Below are 26737 nucleotides of genomic sequence, written 5' to 3'. Positions count from 1 at the left end.
CTGAAAATGATCACTGAAGCTGTTTTTACACTTAAAAATATTTCAACTAAATGGCATTTGTTGGTGTAAAAGAGAATCATTCCTTATGGAAGGCATTTCTCCTTTCTGAAATCAGAACTGACATCATTTCACAATACATTTGACAAATGTAAATCATGAAACCAATAGCAAGGAAAAATATATTTACTGAATGGAGACCATATTCAATCAAAACTTTATCTCACCTGCCAATGGCAAATTACAAGCCAAATACTTGTTGGCAGCTTTATAAGAAGCAAGAAGTATCTTGCAAACAAAAAGATGTCATCAAGTATAATGTTTCTACTTTGTGACTGATAGCTGGGTTGCAGCTTTTATTTAACCATCAGGGTGCACAATAGGTGTTAAGAATAATTAAATATACATTACCCCTTTTATATTGTTATAGTCATTTTGGCCTATAGGAAATGTTAATGATCAACATTAACATTAGCAGAAAAAGGCTCAAACTTAGGCTGCAAAACCAGAAACTGAATGGCAACATGTATTTTAACACTATTCACTAAATAGTTATTCAGTCTTCCAGCACCTCTAATAGTGACAATATTTATTTCATTTTTGTGTAAAGGAAAATAAAAACTAAAAAACATGCATAGAAGGAGGAATGCAATCCATCCCATTTTCAGCCTCTTCTTTCGATTTCTTACATAATATCTCTGGTCGGGCTGATTTGTTGTCCAAGCTAGATATAACCTTGGACCTTTGCGTATCCATTGATCTACTTCAATCTTCTTAGATTTAGCTGTTAAACATGACTTTGGTTTTACTCGGGTTCATTTAAGGGATTTTTTTTTGCTGTATCTCAGTTCTTTTAACTGAAGCTGCAGGTCTTCAGGTGTTTTTGCAATTCGAAAGTTGTTCAAATAAGCCCCATTTAACTTGATTACTTTTTCTTCCCGGTCCAAAGTCTTGAACACTTCTTCAAGAGTTGCCGTGAAGAGATTTGGAGAGATTGTGTCTCCTTGATGTACTCCTTTACCAATCTGAATCTTGGTGGAGTCGGGTTGTTTTTGTAGATATTTAATAACAGTTATATAGGTTTTCTCAATGTTTTGATTTCTTTGAGCCCTGATGACTGAGTTTGTATATATTGAATCAAATGCTTTCTCGTAGTCAACAAAGCTCAGGCACAGAGGAAGCTCATATTCTCTGCATCTTTCCAATATATATCTATAAACACACACAGTCCCAACAGTCTCATGGAATTGTATTGCAGAGTACACACAGGGGTTGCTTTAATGTGCAGAAAACATGGTACAAGATAGCCCATGCCATTAAATGGAAAAAGGATATTATTTAAGGCTCATTAAGTATTTATTAACAGCTGCTATATAAAATCATATCAAAATTATGATCAGAAAGACATTCAAGACCTGTAGATTAATTAAAATAAACGAACCTACGGAAACAAATTGTCTTGAATGGTCCTAATTTTAACTACTGAATCAATTATTCAGATTTAAGACTTTCATTAGTCTAATAGAAAAAATCACTGAACCTTAAAATCATTTAGCTCCTACGTTTCCTTTGTAACATTTAATGTATTCGTCTTATTACTTTACATTGTACCTCACTTTTGGTCAAGTTTTGAATAATCTTTTGAAATATGACATTGTTGCAGCAGTCTTCTCCCCAGTTGGTGATTAAAGTTATATTACATTTCCCACAGAAAATATTGTGGCATTTACTGAAAATATATTCTTAGAATTGGTGAATGGTGGTTTCAACAGTGGATGGATTTTATTTTTGTTCAGTGTACACACTTCCTCTGGGAGAACACAGATTTACATTCTAGTCAGAAACATTTGTGAAACTCATCTTCCAATTCAGTAAATTCTGTTTTTGTGAATAAATCTTTATCTCTTTATAAACAGGGCACTCATATGCGGTATGTTGTTTTTTATCCAACTGTTGCACACAGTAACCTGGTAGTGGTATCTCTAATATTAAAAAGTTAATACCTGAGATGTATCTAGTTTTTTTATTCAGCTTGGGATGGTCATAGTTGTTATTTTAGGAAGAGGCTGCAAAGTAAATTATAAACATATAAATATTATTAGGGCTCAATTATTTATGTGTATTTTTTGTTTGTTTTTCAGTCTCCATTTGATGTGGTAGTTGTAGATTTGTGTACATACAAGTAGCAAGTAAGACATCTATTTCCTATCGTAAAACTGATGTCAATGGAGCATCTCTGCTAATTGTTCAGTCCTGTTACTTTTGAAGTAACAGTCTCTTCATAATGCAGATCAATGAATGTTCAGGTTGAATGCTTCTGAACATTTATCGATCTGCATGATAGAGAGGCTTTGAAATAGTTTGAAATAGTGCAGAAGTCATTTATGTAGTTAGTTTGATATCCTGCATATGCATTCCATGTGTTTCATGTAGCAATGGACAAGTAAGAGTTGCTCTACAAGGTGCAGTCTGAAGTAATTTGGTTTTGTAGATCAAGTGAAAACTATATGTTATTATGTAATGATAATACTTAATGTGACGTTACAGCACGAACCAAGTCCCCTGGTCAGAGAAAGACTGACAAAACATCACACATAGTTTTAATGTTGACTAAGAAAGCACCATACATAACTTAATTGAACCGAGAGAGGCGCCTGCTTCCTCTATTTGTATTGAAAATGTGTTATTCCCCATATCTTCAGGTTTGGATATTCAGTGAACCATGTAAGACATAAAATATGCTGATATATGGTATAAAATTGTGCTGATATCCTATTTAACAGAACCAGCTTCTAGAAAGAAAGTGAAATAATTCCAGACTTCATATTTTATTCAGTTTCTTATCACTTAAACAAAAAAACATTTTTAGATACTTTTCCTGTATTCATGGAATGTATTTTCCTTTTGGTGTTTGCTTCTTCTTCTGACAACTCCTTTTGTGAAATGCAGTGATCTTCTCTGTGCAGTGTCTTGCATGCAGAACGCTTTGGCACACATCTACTGTAACTCTTCATGAAAATACTGTCACGTAATGAACACAATTTTCCTCTTTCCCCCTAAAATAATCTCACAATTGTAAACCAAGTGAGTTAGGATGTCTCAAACAATCATAAGGTGTCTTCTGATCCCATGGTCATGCCAGCTGCTTCTATCAACTTAATTAATGTAATGCTGGATCTAATACGCACCCAAGAGGACATCACTCACCTCAGTCAGTCTCCTACAGGTTTAACCAGAAGGCTGCTCCTCAGGGATTGTTTGTAGCGTGGAGAGTGTAGGGTCCCTACTGGTTTCTTGTCAACAGAAGAACGAAACTCAAAAGTATGCTCTGGATCTCCAAATAAGCTTTGATATAAACAGATTACTGACCACTAATCATATGACTCACTTCACTTCACTTCACTTCCTGTTGATTCATTGAGATTTACCGATCAAGCCAATAATCAGTTAATTTTCCAGATTTATGCCCACTTAACACAATATCCAATATCATAATTTAACAAAGCCTTGCAGCTCAGTGGCTGTTAAAGAGTTATGCTCAGTTTCAATGTTATTTTCTTCTCTCTATATCATTCATTTTCTTTCCTTTTTCTTTCACATCTGGCTAAGTATCTTCATCATTAATATACAAGTTAAAATCACCAATAAAAGTATCTAGAATGAGAAATTACACAGTTACACAGAAAAAAAACACACATTAATATATGAGTACAATTATTTTACGTTTTTGACCATTTGCAAATAATAATCCAGCTGACCCAATAATGGCATCCTGACATTAATTGGAGTGACTTTAATAATACATCTTTAGTTCTGTGACAAGTGGCATTTAAGAGACCATTAGTTTATGCCATTGAGCTAAAGTAGTCTGTGTTACTTTTCCAGATTTATTGTTCATATATTCATTTGCATCTCATGTGAAGAAACATAATTTAGGCGTTGCAATGCAAACTCCTGAGGGAAATCAATTTCATCTTCAGGATACATATGTTCTGCTACAATTAATTAGGCCAATTTGATTGATGTTCCTGGCAGTTTTACTGCGTTTCTTTTTTCTTTCTTTTTTTCAAAAGAACATAGTTGACTCCCATATGAGTTTTTCATGTGTTCTTTGTAAATTGGATTTTAACAATGCTTTTTTAACTCTGGAATCATTTTTTTTTATGAACTACACACCCTATTTATTACAATATATTTTAGTATAATTGAAAAAAATAAATAATAATATTTATATATATAAATGCTACACCTTACCTAATTTTAATACACACAATTTGAAATATATTTAGGTAATTTGCATCATAAAGTATGCCATGTGTAACAACACTTGTCTTATTTATCGAGGAATACATAATTTCTTACATAACACATTAACATTTCTAAATGCTTGATTTAGCAGTTTCATGTTATTATCACTTAAGCCATGTCTCTAGACATGCTTTCCCTTGGTGGCTATGTAGCTTTGGCACTTTATTTTTATGAAAACTATAATTATTAATTTGACATAGCAGTAATGATTTATTATGAGTATTATGAGTATTTAAAGGATTTAAAACTATTTGGTAGGTTCTACTTCTAATGCTTTCTTGCTACACAATTTAAGAAAAGGTGTCATATAGGTTTCTAATCAGTTAATGACATATAACAAGTTCATGATTATGCATTCAGTTGTTCAGTACAGAAGCTGCTGACATTAAATGAAGTCTAGTCTAGGCTTCCATTAGCAAGTCCAAGCTTGTCTGAAGCCATATAGATATAGTGGTCATTTCAAGAAGTCTGTCATGGATTGAAGGGAAACTTCCAGTTGTCCTTACTTCTTGCCTAACACACAGAGAACAACCAAGGAGAAAATCTGCTGTCATCCTGATCCCATGTAGGTGTCCCATGGGGTATTAGTGTCCAAATATAAACTTAAAGTTTAATGTTTAAACAAAACAACATGTTCGGTTCTCTAGGATTACTACTTGGAAGAAAAAAAAAAAAGATTTGCTATATTTATTTTCTTATTTATTTTTTCATCAAAGTTCATTGAATTCTCTATGGCTATCTGATGTCCATGAAACAAATGACTACACGTTATTTTGTTTTGTTTTATTTGTTTTTTTCTAGATTCATCTTCAAGATTTCAATCATAGGTTTTATGGTGAAAGTGAAGTTTGGAGCATCACAGATAAATATCAGCATCGACTACAAACATCAGTTTTTCACGCTATTCAGTAGAAGCAAGTCAAAGAAAGTTTTATTATTCAAACAATATATTATTTGGCTACATACTTATTACAATATTCCCAGACTAGCAAAAGGATGTAGATTTGGATGTTGATTAAGCATTAATAAAATAATAATAATGTTTTCATTCGTTAATCTTAAATCATATGGCTGTTAGTGAGAGGAAGTGAAATGAAAAGCAATACCTGTTTCTCACAATCTGCAAATAACTCAGATTTATAGCCATATTGACCCTTGATCCCTCCAGTTGGAAACCTGAAGTATTGACCCTGGTGCATTTGTTTGAATCTGATCGGCAGGTAAAATTCCACATCCGAGTTTCAAGAACAGTTAGGGTGAGTTCCACACTTTAACCACAATTCAATTCCGTAACCTTTTGTCCAAGAGCCACAGATTGAATCTATTCTTGGAAAAGATTGCTTTCTGCATGGAAATTGTTCCAGTGTCAAGGGCGCTACCTTTTCACACTGTGATCTCACCCACTGTCAGAGGTCACGCTAATTGACACCTCTTTCTGCAGCTTGAGCTCAGAATATTAGCAGACTGGGCTCCATGATAAAATATGCATACAGCAGAGTGTAAAAAAGTAAAAAATAAGTAAGACACGAAGCTAAGAGCCTCTAACCATTGTTAAATATGCTGTATCAACAGTTCACCTCCATTATTGTCTAATCAGCACTATTATCTGCAGTAAACTGGGGTATTTAAAACTGAAATTAAATTACAAGAAGATTAAGTGATAATAAGAGGCTGTTCCTGCGAAAACAAAACACCCCAGTAACTAGAATTGACACTCTGCTTTTATAATTAAAGTAGACCAGTCTTATTATTTGTGCAGCTAAGTTTAGTTTATTCCTTACATTATGCCACCTATTCCAACTTGATTTACCGGTATCTTTTATTTTAAGTGGGGTCAATTATACACGTTTAATTTATACATGTTTTGTATGTTTGGAACATAGTTTTTTTCTTACCTTACTGAAATACTTCATTTGAAGGGCTTTGCATGTTTCAATTTCCATTATGCCTTCTTGTTGCAGCTATATTCACCTGGTCCAATACAATATTTTTTCTGTCTTTAAAATAAGCAGTTGTGAGTAAAAGCGGTTTATTTACAACACTAAATTTGTACTGTGGGAAAGAATTCTTGGGACAGGAGTCTTCAGCCAATCAGCTTTATTTTTGAATAAATTCACACTGAGACCCTGCATCTGGTTCGGACCGCAAGAGCCTACTGATTCCCTGGTTACAAGCAGTTATATTGCCCGCCAAAAGGGGCGATCTACACAAGGAGGGGGCAGTCTCTGCTGTTCCTATTGGAGCAAGCAGTGGTACAGAAGCAAAAACAGCCAATAATACAGTTACACAGTTTGGTATAATATTGAAGGTCTGGTAAAGTTTCACAACTTACTTGCTTGTGGCTTATACTAGACATTGGTGATTCATATTAAAAGTAATAGTAAACATATTAAAGAAAAGCAATAATTAACTATGAAAGCAATGGTATACATATTAAAGAAAAGTATTGATCATTCATATTAACCCTTCAGAACGTATTTATTTATTTATTTTTCTTGTGAAGTGCGAATGCTAATAGGTATTAATAAAACTCTGACTGTGTGTTCCTGGGAAAAGTCCCTGGCTGGATAGCAATAGGCTCTGAAATCCTGTAGATATCTGCATTGATCACACAGTAAAGACGAATCAGTCTGATCCTCAACAATGACAACTGGAAGGACAACCCACATATTGGCTTAGAGGGCACCAGTACTACGTTGACTCGAGTTTCATCATTCATTACTAATCAGTATTTTGCGTCTCATCCTGACACTGCCTTCAAACATGCCTAATTTAGTAGATGACTAATGGTCACTGGAGGCTAGCTTGGAACAAACAGACTCATTTTGCCTGTGACTTGAGTCAGATTTCAGCTCTGACCTCCAGAGGTGAAATACTTGTGAATTTAAAACAGCACTTGCCAGTCATAACCTATGAACACATTTTCTAATTTTAGTACAGATTGAATGTGTGCGTCTTGGGTTGCATGGAAGCAGACCTCCTCGTATGAAGGACTGCTCAATGAGAAATTCAATATTTTGACTAAAAGAATTCAGAGAATTATTTTAAATTATTATTATTTCTGTACATTTTATTTGATGTTTTCAGCTTGAGCGATGAAGCCAAGAATACAGCAAATAACAGACAATCCTCTTACATTGTAATGTGGGACTGTGGTATTTGTTTATATTTATTTATGGGAATGCATCTGATTTTCCTGTGAACTGTATTAAATCACAACTGTATTCGATTACAACCATCACTTCAGGGGAACATCAGTAGTACTCTTCGTAACACCCCAGCTCACTCAAGCACTGCAGACCAGAAAGAGAAAAACGTTTGAAGTGAAATGGAGTATTATAATAATATTATCCATTTGTCTCCCCCCCCCACCCCTTTTTTTTTAAGGATGAAGTCCATTTCAGATTTTTCGGTCAAGATCCCATCCTCCAGTCCAGCTCAAATTCATCAGCATGGCCATACTCAGAAGATACAGCACAGCTATCCCGTGGGCCTGATCTCAGGTCAGCAAGAGATTCCTTACAAACTAATCCAGCAGGTAAAAAGATGCCTCTGGGGGGCTTCGCTCCCCTGAAGACAGCAGACAGAGAAAAGGCTCAGACAAGTGTGGTTCCCATCCGCAGCCTTTCTCCAGCCGGAACAAGGCGTGGGGAGAAGCTGGACCATTCAGAATCGATTAAAATTGCAAGTAACGGTCAAGATAACAAATTACGAACTTCCCTGAGCAGGAAATCCCTTAAAGAAATCCGAAGAGATGAGTCGAGGCAGAATATAGACAATTCAGTAAGTTTTTTTTTTTTTTTTCATTTTATCGTGTGATCTGGTTAAACGCCAGGGCTTCAATATGTGTTCTTCATACAGGGGATAATACAGCACTTCTTCTAGATTTTATTCCACTGATGACTACATATTGTATTACAGTTTTACTTGAGAACCTGGTGATCTGTCACAACATATTAAATATCTCATCTCCTGAGTCCTTTCATTGTCTGACTTGAAGGCTCAGATGTAGTGCAACATGTTAGAAATCAAACCTTATTAAGAATGGCTATACATTGTGTGGTTTATGTATTTCAACTAGTTATATGTGTGTGTGTGTGTGGCATTTGAACATATTCAGACTTGTCAAAGTAAAAACCAAAAGGTGTAAACCCAATTTTCCATTTTAGCACTTCCCGCTCCAGCTGTGATTTACAACAAAAAATGTTTTACCCATTTTGAAATGAATGCTTGCAGATTGTATTTAAAAATCATACTGTGTGTCAGACACTGAATGTGGAGGACACATTACAACACACCAGCAATCAATAATTCTGCGGCAGTTACTGCTAAATGTATTAATGTTGTAAATGCCTTCTTAAAACACTGGTTTAGTGTGCCTAAACCTATATGAGAAACATGCAAATAATTTGAAAGAAATACATAGAAATGCAGAAAAAATGCAAATATATGAAATGACAATTGATCACATTTAGTTGTGCCACTGTAAATCACCCTAATCATTTAGTTTATGTTTTATTTTGTCTTTCAGTACAGGTATAGGTTATACATTTATAAGCACTCTTCTTCAATACCGTGAACATAGTTTCCAGGTTTCTAACAATAATGGAGAATAGAAAAGCAGTGAGTCTCCTTAAACTTACAATCTGGCCAGAAATTGTGAGGGAAGGACCTGTGCTTTTTCTGAAACACACTGCACTTGTTTTGAAGAGCCAAATTCACCCTTGATGTCAACCGAGTGTCAGCCAAGTACACAGTACCCATTACCTGTGAATCCTGCAGCAGACTCAAAGGAACGTGTGTCAGTGTTTGAATTGCAGACTTTCTACTTAAATGCCCTAGAAATCCATTCAGAATAATAGCACACAGTTTATAGAAAAGATAACCTTATCAAAGACAGAATCACAGATCTTTTGGCTCCATATAGACCTACAGAATGTATGCTTCTCAGATGTCCAAATTAGATATGGGGACTGTAGATCACATGAAATAGTATATGCTAACAAGTAATAACTGAAACTGCAGAATCATGAAGTTGTAATAAATGCTACATTTATTAATGAGAAATCCATATCATGTATCTCGAACATAACTTACACTTTGCTAAAAAAATCCAAAGTGGTTTGAATTCACAAAGGTGGTCTGCAATCAGAGCGATCCTATTGACGAGAGCTGAACTGATAATAATTAAGCTCAGTATGTAATATTATAGCATGTATATTTTGCGATTTGCATTTGGAAATTATTCCAAAATATTTCTCAATAACTTAACTCAGATTTGACATATGGAGCAAGGCAAAATATGAAAATCACCAAGTGAAATGAAAAAATATTTTGCACCTTTAATTGGAAGCTTTCAAAGTCAAGGCTTTTACACCCCCTGGAGTTATGTAACTGTCGTGGGGAACTTGTGGCAAGATTATAATATTATGGGAACCATTGCTAGGACTGCAGACGTAGTTCCCTTTGCCAGCATATACCCTGGAAACAGTAATAAATCATTACATTTTGAACTGTTGACTCCCTCATGCATTCTTTGAAAATAATAAAGGATGTGACGGAAAGCTTGTAGTGAGCCAGTGTCAAAGACTACATCCCCAGTGTGGTTCATAGGGCTGTTTTCTGGTCTATTGCATTGATTCCTGTTCCAATGTCTGCAGGCCATTCTTTAGTTCCTATCAGGCAAATGAAGCTACACAAACATTCCTTTCGCTGTAATTTTGTAATCAATGACAGCACAGATTATAGACTTGTGTGTTCAATCTGAAAGAGAACATTACAATTTCAAACTAGACAGCAGATCAAGTCTCTAGCCCTCAGGACCTGCTTTTAGCTGTTTAAAAAAAAGGTTGTACAACACTCAAATGCAACTTTATATTGTCATTCTTAATATACAAATAAATTAACTCATCTTTTCTTATGCACTCATTAGTGAGATATTTTATTCCCACTTCCTTATTTAAACTTCAGTAAGATCTGTGACTTCATATAGAATATAAATTATAAGTATAAATATTTAGCATTAACTTAATTTGCATGTCACTTGCAAGTTAATCACAAGCCTTTAAAGTTCATCATTTTGCATGAAAAACTAGTTTCATGTGTTTGTAAGTAAAAAACATGTATGAAATTGTGGAAAAAATATGTATGATCTAATCTATGTATTCTTCCACACTTGTGTCATAACAAATATTGAAAGCTTCTTAATTTTAGCTTTGATTAATAATTATGTTTATATATATATATATATATATATATATATATACACCGATCAGCCATAACACTATGACCACCTGCCTAATATTGTGTAGGTCCCCCCAAAACAGCCCTAACCCGTCGAGGCATGGACTCCACTAGACCTCTGAAGGTGTGCTGCAGTATCTGGCACCAAGACGTTAGCAGCAGATCCTTAAAGTCCTGTAAGTTGCGAAGTGGGGCCTCCATGGATCAGACTTGTTTGTCCAGCACATCCCACAGATGCTCGATTGGATTGAGATCTGGGGAATTTGGAGGCCAAGTCAACACCTTGAACTCGTGATTCATCAGACCAGGCCACCTTCTTCCATTGCTCCATGGTCCATTGTCTGATGCTCACGTGCCCATTGTAGGCGCTTTCGGCAGTGGACAGGGGTCAGCATGGGCACCCTGACTGGTCTGCGGCTACGCAGCCCCATACGCAACAAACTGCGATGCACTGTGTGTTCTGACACCTTTCTGTCAGAACCAGCATTCACTTTTTCAGCAATTTGAGCTACAGTAGCTCGTCTGTTGGATCGGACCACACGGGCCAGCCTTCGCTCCCCACGTGCATCAATGAGCCTTGGCAGCCCATGACTTTGTCGCCGGTTCACCACTTTTCCTTCCTACTATAATAGCCCTCTCTGTGTAGTTCTCGACGCACTGTTCTTGGCGACACAGTCTGATCACATCCTGCATTGACATTCTCAATTACCTGGGAAAGAGTCGCTCTTCTGTTTTTCATTACATATCGCAGTAATGCACGAGCATCACGCTCATCGAATGTGTGCTTTTGACCACAATTTCCAACCCTATTTACTGATGTCTTTCCCATAGATATAAATGCAGATGTAACTTTAGTCACTATTCCTATTGAAATAGTAGCCAACTGAGCATCATTGTGACTTAAGCTCCTGCCATTCATGCCACAATAATGACCCCTCTTTCAAAGTCACTTAGATCCTTTGCTCTTGCCATCTTGATCCAAAATCGAGGTCAACTGGGCCTGCTCAGCATTTTTAGTCATCCCACAGAGCATGATAGCATGTTAATTGCTTAATTGTATAATGCGGTACACCTGTTTTGAGGCATCAGCATTCGTTATGTTCCTCCACTCATTTATTCACGTTTAGTCTTTAATTTGTCACCCGTCTGTATGTATATATAGAATTTGAGCATTTCGTTGGAAGAGGAGAATGAGAGGAAAACTTCCAATATGAATACAAACAACAGTGAAGATTATTAGATGCTCCTGTGTATTGATGTTGACGTACTGTGTGTTTTCCATTTAAGAATAAAAAGCGTTACATTACACCTTTGATATCTGATTGATTGAATGGCTGACTTGAAAGCCATGACACTCTGTGAGAGATGTTACAGATCAAGGCAGATAAAAAAAAAACATTGGGCACCATAGGTTAAATCTATCAGGAAACCCCTTTTGAGCAAGATACCCATTGTCTACATGTACAGAGATATCTGCTGCATTACCATTTATAAATACATTGGCTGTCAGTTCAAGGAGAATGTTCTGACTATAATAACGCACTTACTTTAGATTGTAAAAATGTTTCAATCTCTATAAGGAGTTTGACTGGAGGAACTACCGACCAACTCGAATGAGTGCCTCTGAGCTGCACATGCTGGCGAGTCTCCGGAGACAGCAAGACGAGGAACTGCAGGATGAAAGCAACTCTCCAGGCCTCAGCGCTTCCCAGATTGACAACTGTAACGTCAGCATCAGCACCAGCAGTGACGACACGACCACGTGGAACTCCTGTCGACCTCCTGTGAGCCTTGATCCTAAACTCGTCTGTTCATATTGCTTGGTTTCATTTAATACAGAAGCACACACAAGATTGTTGTAGACTCCAAATGCCAAAGTTTAATAACTGGATGTGCACACAGAGAGAGGTAACATAAATATGTGTTACACTTGATGTTTCATGTCTGGCTTGGTAGTTGTGAAAAGTATCCCAGTATTTATGTATTTTTATACTGTATTCATCTGCAGATATCTTTGTACCAGTTTGTAAAACACCGCAGCCTGTGCAAGCTACTCTGACGTGACAGCACTTTGTTTGGTTTAAAAATTCAATGAGCTGAGCCACAACGAGTTTAAATCCAGGATGGGCTGCTGCTCGTGGTGAAATGCTCCCCAGCTTGCATCGTTTTAGAAATATACTAATGCTGTTTTTCGATTGCCAAGAAACAGTTGTAAATTATCGGGGTGCTTGTTTATAGATACAGCTTTAAAATGCAATTGAGCACGATTCCCACTTTTTACACTTGAGCTTAGAATATGAATCACCATGAATAGAAGTTAATGAAATATTAATATGTAGTTTAATTTAATTGTAGTTGATTTGTTTGTTTGCTTGTTTTTGTTGTTGTTTTATTCAAAGATGAAACTGCAGTGTATTCTGATAAAATCCCATGTGGACTTTTTGTCCTTCAGCTGCAGTCAGTATATATCTGCCTGTAAAATGCAGCAACAGCACCACCATTAGACCAACCAGGAGGATTTATGATTTATGTTGAGTGCCGTGCATAGTTTCAAACATATGCTCCCCTGAGAAAGAAATGTAAAGCATGGAAAACTATTGTCTCCTTTGATTGATACATGGGTAACTTTAAACCAGATGGTTTACAATGATACATCCCATCTGAAACCTCAGGAATATTATATTCATATTTTTATTTTGTGCACTTCCCCTGTGTTTTGATGTTGATAGTATGTACAAGACTTATTATACCCTTTTTTTATATATATATTCTCCCCAAAAGGGAAATGGGTCCCAAAACATCATGACCTGTTTGAACCCTTTATAGGTCCGGGTTTTAAGGGAAATTAAAAATGAAATTAATAAACAATTTGCCTCAAAGAAGCATCCCAACCTTCTTTCTCAACCACCCAGGTTCAAAATGATAAATGATGCAGCAAATGGTTACTTTCATGATTGAGATTCGAAAGTTCCTTTGAGTGTTCAGCGAGAGAACGTCAGTAATGTGAAAAGAGGGGTAGGTGCCTTTCCTCGCAATGCAACTGGGAATATATTATCACCCAAGCGGCAAGAACTGCGAACCTCACAACAGTATCAAGTAATTAATCCATCTCGATGCTCTGGACTGCAACGGGCTTAGTTTTTCATGTACTGTAGCTATACATATCATTTTGATGTGTGCGGACCTCCCTGTTACTGTTTCAGTTTCTTCTAACTAAAAATATCTATTGCATGATGTCATGGCATGCACAAAGGAAAGGAACACGACATGTTAGTAATTGTAACTGTGTGTAAAACAGTGTGCAGTTTTCAATGACATCCCCCCCTCCTCTGTCTTTCACAGCCCGTCAATCAGGGACATCATTATCAGAAAGAAATGAACCCTCTTTTGCATTCTAATCCACGGTAAGCAGAACATTTTTGCATCTCTAACGAGGAAAGCACAGCAGAATGATTGAAGGCCACGCTTCATTATTAAATGTCAGACCACACCCTTTGCAGTTTATACTTTATATTTTATATTTATATATATATATATATATATATATATATATATATATATATATATATATATATTTACTTAATCTTTAGAAGGTGTTTGCTACCCTAATAATATTGTAATATGTAATATAGTGCATACATTTTATTATGCATATATAGGCTATAGAGAGAGACAGATATTGACTTTAACAGCATATTAGAAAAGCATAACATCTTTTAGTGGGAGGATTTCAAACTCATACTTGAATCAAATATCGGGATTGCCAAAGGGTACATTGCTTTGAGGGATTCTACACAATGTTACATTCTTTGTCCACGTGTGTAACATAACGCAACGTGCTGCAGCTGAGAAAGGCAAAAGCTTGACCTCTATTGTAAATTAGAGGGTATTTTATGTCAAGGTTTCTTTTATTGTAGAGCTGGGTAAGAATATAGCTTTGATTTATTATAACCATTGTTTCAAAGACTGTGTACATAAGCACTTGGGACTCCGTTCAAAGCTCCCAGTCCCAGATGCAGAATCTACCTTATTCTGGTTAGAAGCCCCTTTTTCAGTGTGACCTGTAGAGACACAGATATCTCCCACATGTATAGGGACAAGATGTTGCTGCTGAGATAAGACAGATCAGAACTTTCTCAAAAATGGCAGAGAAAGAAAGGCTGTTTGAAATGTATATCAGAGATGACAGAGTTCTGACAAATCCTTTTTTGGTCCAAGTAGCAGTTGTAAAATCCAGGGGGATTTCTTGGTGTTCTGCGGGAGCTGCGCTGTGTTCATATCCAAGTAAACACTGAAGTCAACCAGATTCCTGTGTGGGTTTCTGTATCATGCTGACAGCTGCACAACTATCTGTACTATAGTGCTTTATGTGCATGCTGTTGTTGTTGTGTGTGTTGTTGAAAAATAATCCAAACCACAAATGCCGGATTTGTAAATCTCTTCAGTTTCAAGTATGACATTAAAGCAGGCATCTACGTTAACAAGAAGGTAGCTGTGCTATAGAGTGATGGCAGCTAAATTACGTTCTGTTCTCTCCGAACGTGATGTTGTGAAAAGCTCCAGCAACAAAATAACTGTTATTACTGTTATACATGGTTTTTAGGACTTGACTGATGGTTAATGTCTTTCCTGGACCCTGTATTTGGGTTTGTGTGCTGAAGCAGTAGTACTATTTAAGGTAAATTTTCAGCCAGATCTTTTGATAATGAACTTTTTTTTGCAGATTTTTATTTTTCCTCCCCATATCCTCAGAACGAAATGCATTAGTTTACTTTAACATACAAAAACAGGTTTAGAGAAGGAGTATTTCCACAACTTTTGATACAAATGTTAGGCACAAGTGCCATCACAATATAAATGTTTTGTCCACAAACCTGGTTCAGTGTGTTGAAGAGGAGAGCTCTTTTATCTGTGTAGACCTCAATGCTCATGGTTCAGGTAACTGTGTGGATTAAAAGCACATTCTCACAGTGCATTGACCTGCCCATCATAGCCCGAGTCCCTGCTGACTTGAAAGTAGTATTTCAGACTGAAACAGGCGGAATGAGAAACTTGCAGTATTGCGTGACAATCGGTGTAAAAACCCTCTGCAGTCTGAATCCCTAAGCTGTGATCGTTTTCCATATTTGGGATGCATGTATTTAATGCTTTCATCTCCATCGTTTCCAGTTCTATCATAGGTGTCTCGTGTTGGTTGTGTAATTAGCTCAGGCTGTCATGTGTGATTAATAGCCTGTGACCTGCATCCACCCTGGAAACAGGAAGGTCTAATATGAGTCGCCTGGCCATCATTATCTCAACATCTATTGCGTTGCTCACAATGAGGAGCTGCCATTTCTCCTGTGCCCACTGTCATCAATTTCCCCTTCATAATATAATTCTGTATTACTTAAGAATTTGATTTACCTTGGTCGTGAAATGAAAATATATTTCTTACGAGAAATTACTGTTGTATATAATCCTTCAAATAATATATGGACAGATGGAGTTGCCTGAAATTCTGCCTAGAAAGGGAAAATATACATTAACTTGTGATTAAGGTAAAGGTTCATTTAAAAATAAAATGCATTGGCTGTGTTTCACTGGTATATAACCTCAGTTATTCCCTATACAATACTATCGTCCTGTAAATGGTGAGTTAACAGAAGCAAATTAAATATAATGGTCACCTGACAAAAGGAACAATATTCTGTAAGAAATTGTAGGGGGGAAAAAGGCTTTTTCTGTGTAGGATGCAGACCAAAATGAATAGATAGAGAAAACCTGGAAGCTGTGCAAATAAATGCAGTCATGGTAGAAGGAGAAATACAACTGGAAAAGCATGAAGATTTTCTGAAAGGGCAAGTTGTTTCTGACTTTGGTTCAATAACAAACATCTCCATATCAAAGGAAACGAGAGATGGGAAGAAAGAAACAAGACCAACTGGTGTTGAAATTGATGCATTGGTCTCCCCAGTCATCTGGCCTTAAACCCCAATGAAATGTTATAGTATGATATTTTGATGAGAGAAGTTGTCTGTAAAATGCCAGCAAAAGATAACCCCAGTTGCATTTTCCGTTGGGAAAGTTAATACATTTTCATCCAAATCAAGGATATATCCTGATCCTTCCTGTGATAGTATTTCTAGTTGACCCCTAATTTGGTCTGCAAGTGAATACACATACACATATACAAGTAGTGATTTGAAATTTTATGAACCTAATATAAAAATAGGACACCAAATAATCCTGTTTTCTTTATGTATACTTTCTCCTCTGCAGATAGACAATAGGTGATGCAGAAAAACATTATTTTAAAATCAAGCATTGTGCCCTCATTAAATGCTTTATAGTAGAATAAAGGAAAGCTATGAATGCACTGCAAGTTGAAATTGTTGTCTGGCTTCACATATGATCTCTGCACAGATATCTGTACTATTAAAATGGAAATGGTATCATCTCCAATGTAAAAGTACACTTTTTCTAGCAATAAATGACAAACAGTTTAATACCTATTATTAAAGTATTCTTATATGGCACTTAAGACTGACACAATTATAGGAATCTAAATCTCTGCAAGCTAAACCACTAAATAAAGGAGTAAGTAAATGAAGATATTGTGTAAAGGTTGTTGGGTTACATGTTACTGGTCTTCTCCACAGCAATAGACACAATGGCTATGACACTTCCATTTCTGTAAAGACATGATGGCCTACTTCTTTGTATATGTCACTTGGTAGATTGCCAGTAACTGTCTCTCCAGGGCACAAAGGGACACACACTAATGGTGTGGAAATGACCCTGCTTATCTGATGAATGCAGTTCTCCACCTAACATTGTCTTTATGGCAATAGCACTCAAGCATCACCTACACAATTTTCAAAGTAGCGCTGTACATCAGCTTAACCCACTGACACCACGAAAGGATCACATAGTGATTATCAGGACTGGTATCTTAATAACCTAACACTTTCTATTTTCCGTGTTGCCTTTTTTCTCATTATTTTTGGTAAACAAACGCAGCAAGGTTTATGGATGAAATCGATCTGCTTTATACAAAAATCTTTAACCATCTTTGTTTCTCTGTTATCATTATCACATTATTAACATTAATAATATAATGGAAAGAATGGTTCAATGCATCTTCTTGTGGAGTAGCATTATTTTTTAGTTTATTGTGTAACTTCAAAGAACATTGTAATGCTAAAGAAAAAGCAGTATAGACATGTATTCTGCTGCAAGACTCGCCGATTTCTCTAAATATTAGATTGCTTTTCATGTATGCTACTATACTTAGCAGCTTTTTAGGTAATCACTTAAACCTATAGTGTTCTCCCAGCCTGATCCTGTAGAGGCCAATCTTTCGGGTTTTACAGTTCTTCAGTCAGGGGTTAAAGATCACATTAATTCTGACTAATTAAGCCAGTAATTGATTCAATAATGTAATTGATCTCTTGGTCAGAATTAGGTTCAGAAAACCTTGTAGCTGCCTGGGACTAGGGTTGGAAACTTGTTATTATAGATTGAATGGATTAATTTGAGCACAGAAATAGTGGTAAGCATGTGAAATATGTTAAAGCACGTCAAGACAAAAATCAGTGCAATGAATTTGTAACTGTTCAACACATGGAGGGAAATATAATTTTAGACTAGAACTGAGGTGCATATTGGGTTTCTCTGATATGTATAGGTTATGTATTTATAGGATGATGATGATTATTGCAACGGCACATTTTTACAGTGAGGGAAAAAGTATTTGATCCCCTGCAGATTTTGTACATTTGCCCACTGACAAAGAAATGATCAGTCTATAATTTTAATGGTAGGTGTATTTTAACAGTGAGAGACACAATAACAACAAAGAAATCCAGAAAAACGCATTTCAAAAAAGTTATAAATTGATTTGCATGTTAATGAGGGAAATAAGTATTTGATCCCCTATCAATCAGCAAGATTTGGACTTGGAGTGCTCCTAATCTCAGCTCGTTACCTATATAAAAGACACCTGTCCACAGCAGCAATCAATCAATCAGATTCCAAACTCTCCACCATGGCCAAGACCAAAGAGCTGTCCAAGGATGTCAGGGACAAGATTGTAGACCTACACAAGGCTGGAATGGGCTAAAAGACCATCGCCAAGCAGCTTGGTGAGAAGGTGACAACAGTTGGTGCGATTATTCGCAAATGGAAGAAACACAAAATAACTGTCAGTCTCCCTTGGTCTGGGGCTCCATGCAAGATCTCACCTCGTGGAGTTTCAATGATCATGAGAACAGTGAGGAATCAGCCCAGAACTTCACGGGAGGATCTTGTTAATGATCTCAAGGCAGCTGGGACCATAGTCACCAAGAAAACAATTGGTAACACACTACGCTGTGAAGGACAGAAATCCTGCAGCGCCCGCAAGGTCCCCCTGCTCAAGAAAGCACATGTACAGGCCCGTCTGAAGTTTGCCAATGAACATCTGAATGATTCAGAGGAGAACTGAGTGAAAGTGTTGTGGTCAGATGAGACCAAAATCGAGCTCTTTGGCATCAACTCAACTCGCCGTGTTTGGAGGAGGAGGAATGACCCCAAGAACGCCATCCCCACCGTCAAACATGGAGGTAGAAACATTATGCTTTGGGGGTGTTTTTCTGCTAAGGGGACAGGACAACTGCACCGCATCAAAGGGACGATGGACGGGGCCATGTACCGTCAAATCTTGGGTGAGAACCTCCTTCCCTCAGCCAGGGCATTGAAAATGGGTCGTGGATGGGTATTCCAGCATGACAATGACCCAAAACACACAGCCAAGGCAACAAAGGAGTGGCTCAAGAAGAAGCACATTAAGGTCCTGGAGTGGCCTATAGCCAGTCTCCCGACCTTAATCCCATAGAAAATCTGTGGAGGGAGCTGAAGGTTCGAGTTGCCAAACGTCAGCCTCGAAACCTTAATGACTTGGAGAGGATCTGCAAAGAGGAGTGGGACAAAATCCCTCCTGAGATGTGTGCAAACCTGGTGGCCAACAAAAAGAAACGTCTGACCTCTGTGATTGCCAACAAGGGTTTTGCCACCAAGTACTAAGTCGAAGGGGTCAAATACTTATTTCCCTCATTAACATGCAAATCAATTTATAACTTTTTTGAAATGCGTTTTTCTGGATTTGTTTGTTGTTATTCTGTCTCTCACTGTTAAAATACACCTACCATTAAAATTATAGACTGATCATTTCTTTGTCAGTGGGCAAACGTACAAAATCAGCAGGGGATGAAATCCTTTTTTCCCTCACTGTAGCTGCCATTATCATTACAGCCCGACTGATACAGGTTTTTTGGGTCCAATACCGATAACCATAATTGTGAAGCTAAATTTCCCGATTACCAATATATCTGCCAATATTTACTTTTTTGTTAGCATGCAAAACAGACATATCCCTCAAATCTCTCCCTGTCAGAGAGTAATTGTCAATTATGCACTGAATGCAGGATTTTTACATTTTATATAATAAACTTAACATAATAATATATATAATAATCATAAATAACAACCACTGATCAAACATTGTAAAAAGAAATTGAATATGTTAGAATAAGGGAGAATAAAGGAAAAATATAAAAATATGCATGTTCTATACATTAGAACAAAGACCATGGTATATGAGCCATTTCACACACAAATAGAAAATGTGCATGTTCTATACATTACAGCAAAAAATAAGATAATGTTAAATGCTGGCCTAGCTTATATTAGCATTTTACAGGCGTCAGGTTCTCTCATGTTCACATGTCCTCCCCAGTGTTCAATACTGCCGATCACACAGTGACAGGTTATAATGCAGGCAGCACAGCACAGCTGCATTTGTTTTAAAAAATGTATTTAAAATTGCCCTCAAATGTGTAACTTATTTAATAAGTATGATAAACGTATTGCAATACAAATCACAGCCAAAACACGATGTAGGATTTGAAATAGTTTTATAAATATAATGTATAGTTTCTACAACATTGTCTGAGAGATGCGTTTTTCACTCTCATTTTCTTTAGATGTTTTACTGTGATCTGAGCTTGCTTGTCACTTGGAGACAGTTTTTGTTTGCTGATATCCAGTCAACATCTTCAGTGACCATTTACTGTTTTTCTTTATTTGAATTGCTATTGTGAATTTCGAGAAGCGATTTAATTAACTTTTCAGTTATAATGCACCGCTATGCCACAATATACAGTAATCTTCAGTCATGACGAAAATAAACAATAATTAAAACCATGGATACTCAAATGCAGTATAGCTTTCAAAAATACTTTGTATTGGTTATGAGGGTTTTAGTAAAACACGTTGATTGGTTTATAATCCCAGTGTTTTTCAATGGGTGTGTGTTTGTTTCACTGCGGTGCTCCACGTACGAGAATCAGTGTGGAGTCGGAAGCTTCCAGCAAAAACTTAAGCACCATAACTATGTTATACAATAATGGTTAATAAAACGACTATAAACCAAATCAACTTGTATGAATTTATTGTCTGAAGTCTGACGAAGGATTTCATGGTAATTTGAAAAAAAATATTTAGCCAATAGTTTGAGAAAATATCGGTGAATTATCGGTGGAATATGTGCCAATAGAGATATTTCTGTAAAAGGTATCCTGTATCGGCCGATATATCCGTTGGGCCCTAATTATTATGTACCCATTAAAACATATTTCTGAGTGTATTTTCCATTACATTAAAGAGCCTATGACATTAATGTTAAGAAAATATGATTTAATCAATAGCACAGTAATACACTGTATGGTTTTGTTGGCATCCAGTTTCCTTTCCTGTCTGTATTATCTGAATTAACAACCCTTAGTCCTGTAATGTAGTTTAGACATTAGCTTTATATTCCTTACATGAAACTACAGCACACAGACATGTAACCATTAAGTATTGTCAATTTAATCACTGTGCTTGGGAACAGAGGTGTTGTTTTTATTGTTTGTGTGCTTTTTTCTGTTTTCTGTTTTATACATAACAGTTGGGGACCATATAAAGTATTGAAAGTAGCAAGCAAATACATATGAACAAGTACCAAACTGTCTGATGAAATAAACCCTGACTTTTTTTTTCTCCTTCAGAATAATTTGTAGGTTTTCTTTGTAACACTGGGCTCTGGTTTACAGCATGATGTCTAACATATCTTACACGTTTTTGTTTTTTGTTGGTTCTTACTTCCTCAGTTTACTGCTTTCACAGCATAGATTATTCTGCTTATTCTTTTTGTTTGTCAAGACTTTAAAGACAGATAACAGTTTCTTCTGTATCTACTATTTGAGGCTGCCTCTGGCTTGTAAATATGCTTTGAATTTTCCCAAACATGCTGTCACCAAGTGATACTGTTGATAAATGGAATATTTAATCTGACACACTACGCTTTTTGTAAGCGTCTGCAATTTGGGAGAGAAATTATAAACCTATAGCTATAGTAAATGACAGGCATTTGTTATGAATACGAAACTGATATTATCACTAAAAGGTTTTGTTGATGTAGTTTTAAATTACAATCCAGAAAGACACACACTCAATGTTATTTTCAAATCCCAATTTTAACCTGGATCATTAATAGAATGTGAATAGACAAAAACAACAGAATTATGATTTTCAAACAAAGCCAAAGGGCAGCTGCAAAATAATTATAATAATAATAAAATAAAACCTGTATGATTTTTGTGTTTGTTTTACTTTGATGTACAATACTTGTTTGTTTTTTAGGTGGTAAAATTGCCACTGAAAGAAGGTGCAATTTCACATTATCCTAACATAACATGATTGTAAATCAGCCAGTGCTGAATTAAGATAATTTCTTTCATGTTAAACCTCCCCTGTTAATTAGTGTTACTTTATTTTTCTATTTACTTTTTGTTTCATAATAACCATTGGCGTGTGGGTCTTTATACTTGCATTTCAATAGATGACTATAAATATTCTGTTTGCTAGGGTAATTTAGCTTAAATTAAATTAAATTAATTACATATGTATTGTAAAGTCCCGAAACCAACTGTTATTCAAGTGCATAGCTGTCTGCGTCTGCTGAGATGACTTAACACAGTGTCTCATTGGCAACACCCACTGGTGGAAAATGGATTTGATAATGATCTAGTGATACTTCCAACACATACCCAAATGGCTTACAAAATGGCATAATTAAAAAGGAATAACAAATTAAATATGGCTTTATAATTCTATACAGGTAGATATGTAGATAAAATAATATAAACCTGTAAGATAGGTATATTTACAATCTTTAAAATACAGGTTTTGCCTTTCATAGGAACACACCAAGAACTCCATAGCTACTCATACATATCAGTTAGCTGCTTATATAGTATATGATGTGTAACACAGTATGTGATATATGCAAATAATACAAATTACTAGAAATAGTATATGGATAATAATCAACTGTTAAAAAAAAAAAAAAAAAAACACCTTTAATCCAGAGAAAGTGTTTGGACCCTTTTAAAAAATCTTCACAGAAGCAACAACTTGAAAGAAAAAAAAACTTTCAGGCAAGCTTACAGTAAATGAAGATATTATGTATAAGTCATGGAATGAAAGTGTCACTTTGACAGATTGCAGGGCATAGAACAGATTAAAAGATTACTCATAGTCAAAACAGAGCTCACCGTGAAAAATGTGCTTCTGGTGATAAGTGTTGGTTTGTGCTGATTTAATGATATTTTTAAAAACACAAAACCATGTTGAGGAGCACAATAATATGCATGCCATATTTTATTTCATGCTATTCTCCCCAGCTGAACTTAAAATGGGGATTGCAACACTCCATTCAATTACTGTAGATTATAAAATGGTGTTGTTCTTGTTTTTTTGTTTTATTATGTTCTTCTTTTCATATGGTCTACATGAGACTTTCTGTTTGGAAAGAGTTTAGTCCACTTTAGCAATGACACGAACACGAAGGCAATTTATAAAAGTCCAAGATAGTAGATTTGATATATTTGTTACCATTTCATTTACATTTACATTTATGTTTACATTTTCTGTAAAGAAATTGTGTCACGTTGCCATGACAATCTTCTAACAGCTTCTAACTTTTTAGTTGTTTTTTTACACAATTATGCTCTAGATAGTGACACTCAGCAGAGCTTATATTACGTCTAAGATAGTGGGATATGATTTTATTTCCAATCCAATACTCGATTACCATGCCGATACAATGTTTTAGTAAATTTAACATCTTCTCTGATATTTGTCATGCAACGGCTTCCTCCTCATTCACGAAAACTGGCACTCTGCAATGTGTCGTTCTGACAGATCACATCAAATGCTGTTCTTGAAATAGCTTGTATTTAATCCTCAGCTTTCTTTGTCCCTTGTGAGCTGTAACAAAAAAGAACATTGCCCGAGCAGGAGCAGGGCAACAAAGGTGATAATGATTTTCCACAGGACGAAGGATATAAGAAATAGGCCATTCTGGTCCATTTTACATAAAGTTTCAATTGAGAGACAGGCAGATATCTGACAAAATACTGCATTGCTTTATTTATCAATTGGTAAATTAATTTTGAACATTGCCTGGAGGCTGTGCTCAAATGTGTCCCGTGTGCTGCTATATTAAATAGATGACACACTGAATAGTTGTGTTCCTGTCATATGGTAATATGGTACAGTTGCTCTTCATGCATTTCACAACCCTCAAAATGATTTTAAGACAATGGCTAATTGATGGGGTTTTTTATATCTATTTTTAGTTTTAGTTATTTTTTTATATAAAATAAAAGACTCTAGTATCTTAGCAGCTGTTGAACCTGGATGTGGAAGTCGGTAGAAGTGAACCAGGCTGGTTTCACTGTGGGATCTTTTGAGAGTACAAAGTTGAAAGTCAGAAACATTGAATCTTAGTATTGAAGCATCAGGCAGTGCTAGACTAAAACAGCTGCAGTTGCTCCCAGTTGTAGGAAAGCTTGCAGCTATGCCATTCTCTCTCTCAGCAGGAGAGTGCAAAAGTGTTTCTCTGGCTCGGATATTAACCTTAAAGATAAAAATTAGATCTAAAAGGAATTTTGACCTTGAGGAGTGAGGCAAACACCAAAAACATGTCAAGAAAGGTTAACATCAGAAATCTGGATTTGTTGTCCATTTTCTCCCTTCATGAGCAGCTTATTGATCAGTTAGCATAAGGGGTTTGGCGCTATAGCATATACTATAATGAGAAACTAAAGAGCAAAAAGGTTAGTAGCACACTTCTTTTCAAATCTTTTTAGTTTGAAATATATTATGTTTTATACTTGAATCTCCTCACAATTGTGTGAGTTTTAATGTTACATATATTCAAGTCCTGCCTAATTATTTAAAAAAATCTGCATTGTATTTTGTGCTTGATAGATTATTTATATATATATATATATATATATATATATATATATATATATATATATATATATATATACTGACGGGTGACAAATTAAAGGAAAAACCAACATAAAGTGTCTCAGTAAGGTTTTGGGCCACCACGAGCCACCAGAACAGCTTCAGTGCTCTTGGCACAGATTCTACGAGTCTCTGGACTCTACTGGAGGGATGGAACACAATATCACTTTTTTCCACATCTCTGTAGACCAGTGCCTATGGTTATTGCACCACTGAACTCTCAAATGTGCATTTGTCTTTGTAATGAGGGGTGTATGCACTGCAACCCTACTATAATATCCCTCTCTGTGTAGTTCTCGCACAGTCTGATCACGTCCTGCATTGACATTCTCAGTTACCTGGGAAAGAGTCTGTTTTTCCATACATATCGCAGTAATGCACGAGCATCACAGTCATCGAATGTGCGCTTTCGACCACAATTTCCAACCCTATTTACTGATGTCTTTCCCATAGATCTAAATGCAGATGTAACTTTAGTCACTATTCCTATTGAAATAGTAGCCAACTGAGCATCATTGTGACTTAAGCTCCTGCCATTCATGCCACAATAATGACCCCTCTTTCAAAGTCACTTAGATCCTTTGCTCTTGCCATCTTGTTCCAAAATCGAGGTCAACTGGGCCTTCTCAGCATTTGTATACATGCCACAGAGCATGGTAGGGTGTTAATTGCTTAATTGTATTATGCAGTACACCTGTTTGGAGGCATCTGCTTTCGTTATGTTCCTCCACTCATTTATTCTGGTTTTTCCTTTAATTTGTCACCCGTCTGTATGTATATAAGGGAATACAAATTATTTCATCCTGATTTTGAGGACTGATACAATACAAACATTACCTGTGGTTCTGAATACTATAGGAGCATAAAGCTGTGAAGATAGTGGATTGTATTATGATGAAATACCAAAAGGGCATAATAATGCAATAATGCAATTAGATGTCACTGTGTATAGAAATGAAAGATTGATGACAAACCCTGAATTATATTAAAATGCAGCTTATACTGTCCTTGACCTGGAGATTGAAAATATAGACTTTAATTAAGGAAGAAAGGAGTTATCTGAGCCTTTGTAGAATACCTTGCCTTTTTTACTCAGGTTGTTTTATATATATTTATTTACCTTGGATGCTGAAGGACAAAACCTAAAATGTACAAAGAATTAGAAGTAAGGAATTGAGACTTTCCAAGATGCTAAACTGTTAAAATTGAATATGCACTGGATATGAGGTATTTATTACATTTCACTCTTATTGCTTTAGGTAAGCAGTTAATTTGATTGTTTAATTTCCCAATTTCCCAGCCCCTGCTCTCGGCCACCTCCAGTGTGAGTAGGCCATAGCAAGGCAATATCAGCCCAAAATAGGAAGGAGTACTAATTTGCTTCTAGCAGAAAAAATGTATTAAATAGCACCACAACGGAGTTATGGGACACTTCGTTTGTGTTTGTCACTGCTTAACATTACACTCTTGAAGGAAAAGCAGATCTGCAATGTTACTTGAATGGTTCTCCCCAGTGCATTTTAAACTACTGACAATAGATTTGCATAAGGTTATATAATCACATATCTTTGATACATCAAAGACACCATCTCCATAAAAAATAAGTGAAACAAACATTAGGCACATTGAAGAGCATTTATAATTTAAAGTTTTATATAGGTTGATATATACATACCAATGAAGTCCTCTAGCAGTAGAAAATCATTTTATTCTGACTTAAGTTCTGTAATAAATGTATAGCAGCAGTGTTCATTTCGTTGACGAAACTGATGACGAAAATGTTGGTCAACTAACTGTTTTTCATTTT

At 36.0% G+C, this 26737-nt stretch overlaps 1 protein-coding gene across 1 annotated transcript in view; it reads left to right on the top strand.

Annotated features, from left to right (window-relative positions):
- Positions 1–26737, top strand: part of cfap20dc (CFAP20 domain containing) — an 80730-nt gene that overhangs the window by 39370 nt on the left and 14623 nt on the right. Inside the window, exons 14-16 of the mRNA XM_066697920.1 lie at positions 7693–8088; positions 12129–12332; positions 13891–13952. Of these exons, the coding sequence (XP_066554017.1) occupies positions 7693–8088; positions 12129–12332; positions 13891–13952 (662 nt within the window). The remainder of the gene's footprint in view (positions 1–7692; positions 8089–12128; positions 12333–13890; positions 13953–26737) is intronic.

The sequence above is a fragment of the Amia ocellicauda genome, chromosome 3 (genome assembly GCF_036373705.1).
Source record: "Amia ocellicauda isolate fAmiCal2 chromosome 3, fAmiCal2.hap1, whole genome shotgun sequence".
Taxonomy (NCBI): domain Eukaryota; kingdom Metazoa; phylum Chordata; class Actinopteri; order Amiiformes; family Amiidae; genus Amia; species Amia ocellicauda.
Note: the sequence above shows the minus strand (reverse complement) of the source record. Positions and strands in the feature narration are given on the sequence as shown.